This window comes from Athene cunicularia (genome assembly GCF_003259725.1).
Source record: "Athene cunicularia isolate RWA chromosome 26 unlocalized genomic scaffold, athCun1 chr26_part1, whole genome shotgun sequence".
Lineage (NCBI taxonomy): Eukaryota > Metazoa > Chordata > Aves > Strigiformes > Strigidae > Athene > Athene cunicularia.
In genome coordinates, this window is record NW_020799136.1 from 228,907 (window position 1) to 234,141 (window position 5,235).

Genomic DNA, 5,235 nt, shown 5'->3' on the forward strand with positions numbered 1-5,235 from the left:
AGAGACAGGAGTCCTCCCCTGAGGAGAAAACAGCAGCAGACTGACCACCACCCCATCCCCTGCCCCTGCACCGTGTGGGCAAGGAGGTAGAGAAGCAAGTTTGAAGCAGGACTTACCGGTAAGCAAAGTGAGCTTGGCCATCTTTGACCAGGACTGAGCTGGTGCAGACCGTTTCCCGCTTTTATACGCTCCTCTCATTTCATGCCAGTCATGTGTCCACAAATGTTACGAAATTTGGTAAATATCTGTATCACCAAAAAACGATACCTGTACAATGGGCCTTAACACTCCAGCTGGAGACACCACTGTTATCAGGCTGTGCCATGTCGTGGTGCTGAGAGGTAGTTGGAGAACAAGATTAGATGGCTTTATTCTCAGAAATGTTGTTGACAGCGACAGGCGTTGTGTCAACACTGGCGATTAGGCAGCGATAGATGGCTGAAGTGTTCAACCTTGCGCTGTCATTGTGCCTGCCCAGCGGGGGTAGGCACTGCCACACCAGAGGTGGTTTGCAAGGGTTTGGTCTCCTTGGCTGGGGCGGGCGGCGAGGCAGGACTGAGTAGGGACTGGGCTCACGGCAGTGGGACACAGGGACTGGGCTCACTTGCTGTAGGCAAATGGTTATCTGGGATCCAGGGGGCTTTGTGGTCACAGTCCTCCCTTGACCACACCATCGGAGCTTGTTGTCTCTTCAGGGAATTGAAGAGGGTTTCCTCGTGTTCCATCGTTTAAGGAAAAACAAGACACTTCTACTGAGTCGTTGTCCCACTTGTATATATAGTTTTCATCAGGCAGAACCATTATTTCTTGGAGGTCAAGCTCTACAAGAGATAGCCCGGGGACAGACCATCATTCTGGCCGCGTTTCCTTCCACAGGAGTTATACACATACTCGCTATCTTTTTCCCAAACTGAGAGCTCTGTGTTTCCAAGCATTCATGTCTTGCCTTAGTGTCTGTGAAGATCCATAGGGAGAAATTACCCAAATCTCTTTATTCTAGATCAGCTTGTCTCATCTGGATACTTTCGGGATGTAGTGTCTTTCATCACAGCATATTTGAATGGAATTTTTAAAAAGGCAGTTAAACGTGCTGAAAATAATGTTTTTAACCCAGAAGATTCTGTCTGCACACCGGGGGCTACCGCAAGTGGTGAAGAAAGAGACAGTGTGGACTTGGTCAGTTCCTCGGCACTGACTTGTTCTTTAATTCCTGTTAAGATGATGTGAAGGTGAATTTCCAGTAAGTCACTCAGACTTGGTTGAATGAGAGCCTGGAAGAGCCCTCAAAGTTGTCCATAACACGTGCTGACACTGAAGCCACTGACCTGCCGGTAAAGTTTTTTAGATTTCTTTATCTGGTGTATGGATGAAACATGATGGATGATGAAGATTTGTCAGTCGGGCACGGCGCTTGCACAGCCTTGCCGCCATCTCCTGGGAGATGTGTCTGACCACTGACTCTCAGCAAACTCCCTAAAAAGTGCTGTTTTCCCCAAAGGCCTTAGCCAGGCTGGCCCTGCCACCCTCGGTCTACACGAGCCGTTGCTCTAGAGCGGTTGTTTGTTCTCCCTGCCCTTGCTGTGGAGATTGGGCACGTCCCTGTGGAAGGCTCAGCCGGGGAGAAATGTAAAGGTGAATGCGATGGAGCCGTGTGTTTTGGAGAGCCCTGTCCCAGCCCTTCTCTGGATGAAGAGGCCCAGGGTTTGGGTCTCCTGGCACAGGCAGATGGGAGCTGAGAGCCGATCCGGGTGTTTGTGCTGAGGGCAGCTCACGGCAGCCGAGGTTCACGTTAGGTAGAAGGGCCCTTGGCGAGGTACACGCAAGATCCGGCTTTGGATTTCCATGTGAAGTGAGGCTGCAAAGATGCTGAAATGCATTCTGGATTTCTTTTTTGGATGTGAGAATCTAGGGGATTTTGCCCGTAAAATCCTGGGGAGAGCTATGACTGTTTTGTGCTGCTGATCTGATGTTCCTCACTGCAGGCAGACAGCTGATTGCCGCCACGGAGACAATCTGTTGCCAGTGTGTTTTTAGTTAGTGTGAAGTGGTGTTCTTGGAAATTCCTTGGGAATTTTCCTATGGGAATTTACCCCAGATGCATATATGTACAGCTCATGTTGGGAGCAGCAGGGAGAAGCAATATTTCTTGGAGTTACATAGATTACCACAGGGGCAAGTACGGACATTGCTACCTTCCATGTTGTCAGACTTTGTTCTCTTTAATGGTGGTTACTTTTTTAACTCCGGAGCCCTTTTCTCTCTTTTCACAAATTGTTAATATGAACAATAAGAAGCTATTCAGAATTGTGGAAAGTCCATCGAAGCTAATTTACTAAGTTTCTGAGGAGGAAAAGGGTAGCGTTTGGATGGAAGATGTAGAAGTAAGCTCTTTCTTCCGGCTTGATAAAGTTTTCCTTCATCTCTTACGAGAGTCATTTCATCCTGTGCTTAGATTCTCTTTAATGGGCTGGAAAAAAACAATTGTGCATGATGAAAATAATGATAAAGTTTTTAGTGTGAAGCACTTTAAGGGTGCTAAATATGATCTGGCGCTATGGTAAAAGGTGATAAACCCTTTCTTTCAAACCTGTGCTCCATACTTGGCTGGGTAGTGCTTTCTGATATTCTCTGAGAGGCATTAGTTTTCAGCTCTTTCCTTTTTATCAGCTAACCTCATAAAAAACACTCCCCCAAAAATCATCTAATCCCATTAATTAAACGAAGGAAGAAATTGCATTAAAGGAAGAAGTTTCCCTGCACATTCGGCTTCTTGGTTTGCGATTAAGTTCGCCTTGAAGCAACTGCAGGAGGCAAAATAAAAGCAAAATAAAAGTATTAGCATAGAATTTTAACTCAGCATCTTCCTCCTGCTTCACAAGAAAGAATCTTGCAGTCTGGGGCTGGGTACTCTCAGCAATTAAAATATCCAACAGTAGGTGTCAATGTTGCTTGCTCTTCCCAGCCTTGCAGATGGGGTGCTTTGCTGGCAGTGCTCTGATACCATGCCAAGAAGAAATGTGCTTGCAGGCCAGAAAGCTTTAGTTGCTGCTGCTCTTTGTTTAAACACAAATAGAGTTCAAAGATTAACAGGACTTTTTTTTTTTTTTCACTTTCAAATAGAAACGGAACGTTTTTTTCTCGCTATAGAAAAATAACAAGGATAAAGGGTAAACTTTGTTCAGTTTATTTCTTTAGTGCTGTTTAACCTACATAAGACATGACTATCTTAGAATGAAAGAGGGACTATTAAAGACATCTGTCCAAAACCAGCCTAAACTGTAACATGTCAGGATGCCTATTAAGACATTAGTCATTTTGTTGATATGCCCAGGAACTGCATCCCCTATAGAAGAGCATCCCAGTGCCTTGGCAGGGTACTGATAAATCTACGGGGTTTGCTGTCTCAAATATTTAAGTTACCTGCTTATATCTCTAACAAAGAGTTTAGGTTCACCTTCTGTCTCTTACGCCTTTCCTTACCAGCATAGAAAATATTTATTGCAGGGGAAAATGGGCTTGAGTAGTCAGTTTAAAGATAGAAACTTAATTTCCCTGGGTCCATGTAGTGTGTGTACTCTGCAATACGACTAGTTTTATTCAAGTGGCTTTAGGTGAAGCAGGCCTAAATTGTGTGTGGTCTTGGCATATGTCCCTTATTAATCTGCTAGAAAAAGGAGATTTTGAACTCTCTCTGATGTGTTTATGGTTTCCAAACCTTTCCTTTCTACTGGGCACTTTTGTGCTGTGGAGCAAACCCTGGGTTTCACACTGGCAAAACATAAAACAAAGCAGTCACACCAGATTATTCACTCCAGTGATAAATGTTACATCCTGACAGCAGTTCAGCAGGTTCTCCTAACAACTGCCTGGTTTTGCTCAAAGCTCTATAGACTTGATAAGCATTTTATCAGGAAGATCAGAGCAATCTTATCTACTCATTCCTGGCAAACTACTTCTAAATGCAGCCATCTCCATCCTGGACATAGTAAGCAGCTTCAGACTCCCCAGTGCCTGATCCTTCCGGAGTTCAGCTCATGGCTCCAGGGCCTGTAGAAGAGAATGTACTTCCCATGCCAGCAGATGTCAATGGCCTATACCATGGCCCTGCCCAAACTGTACTGTGTCAATTTGGGAGCAGCAAAAAGCAAGCAGAACAAAATCAACAACCTCTTTGTACATAAATGCCTGAAGCAAGAAGTAACCCTTTATTTCCACTTTGCTAAAAGTGAGAGAGCTTTTGTGCCATGATCAGGACAGCTTGACTCAATGGTGGTTTTCTTTCTTAGCCCTTACCTTGCCACCTTGGCAAAAGTTTACTTGCTTGACTTGGCTTAAAATGGGAGGAATAGCAACAAATCACTGACTACTACTTTGAGTTGTGTTGCTTCCAATGCCCAGTCTAGGAGGTGTTAGGACATAACCTGTTCTGCCTTTGGTTTCTGCTTTAGACAGGGAAATGGTAGAGTCTCTTCCTTTCAAAAGCTGGGTGAAAGGTATCAGGAGTCTGGTCATCCTGGGCCTAAGGGAATGACTGGGAACATCTTTACCTCAGCTTTAACGTTCTGCATATCCTGATGCTGGAGCTGAGCTGGAGGCAGGGGAAGGAATAGACTCTGCAAGCTGAAACTTGATTAGAGATGCATGGAGCATGTTTAAAGAGACTTATCTGGGTCTCCTGTCAAGAGCTTTGGTGACATTGCTGGTCTCTCGATGACTTAACTGCTTTTAATAGCTGAGCTCTATTTGGGGGTGCTGACCTTCTTGGAAAACTGTCCCACTCTCTTCAGGAGTTTGACAGATAATTAAGAAAATATGGCTGCAGTGTCAGTGGCCAAACATGTGAAAATCTGGCTCTGCATCCAGCTGCGTATGTATATACTTGCTTAAATTACTGCCACTCTAATCTGATGCCTGTAAATGGAGTCCTGAAAAGGGATCTCTCCTACCTCCCAGTCACGTAACCCTTGGCCGTGTCCTTCACTGTGCAGCACACAGAGCTGGCGGTGGCTGGTGTAATAGTATCTGTGCAAAGAGGAGACAGCTGGAACGCCCGTGGGTCTGGCATCTGCTCAGCTGCCCGACCCAGAGCTTTGAGAGCGATCTGGGAGCTGTCCTGGTCCGAATCCCTTTCTGTTCTTCTAAATAGATCATTTGGTAGAGCTGAAAGACTCATGTTGCTGCTGCCATGAGAACCATCCTGTGGGAAGCCCAGGCTGAAGAGCCAGCACTGCTACC

The 5,235-nt window shown here is 45.5% G+C and overlaps 1 protein-coding gene across 1 annotated transcript in view; it reads right to left on the reverse strand.

Annotated features, from left to right (window-relative positions):
• Window positions 1–202, reverse strand: part of LOC113488820 (acidic mammalian chitinase-like) — a 9,980-nt gene extending 9,778 nt beyond the window's left edge. Inside the window, exon 1 of the mRNA XM_026864165.1 lies at window positions 117–202. Within this exon, the coding sequence (XP_026719966.1) occupies window positions 117–198 (82 nt within the window). The 5' untranslated portion in view covers window positions 199–202. The remainder of the gene's footprint in view (window positions 1–116) is intronic.
• Between the last annotated feature and the right edge of the window lie 5,033 nt (window positions 203–5,235).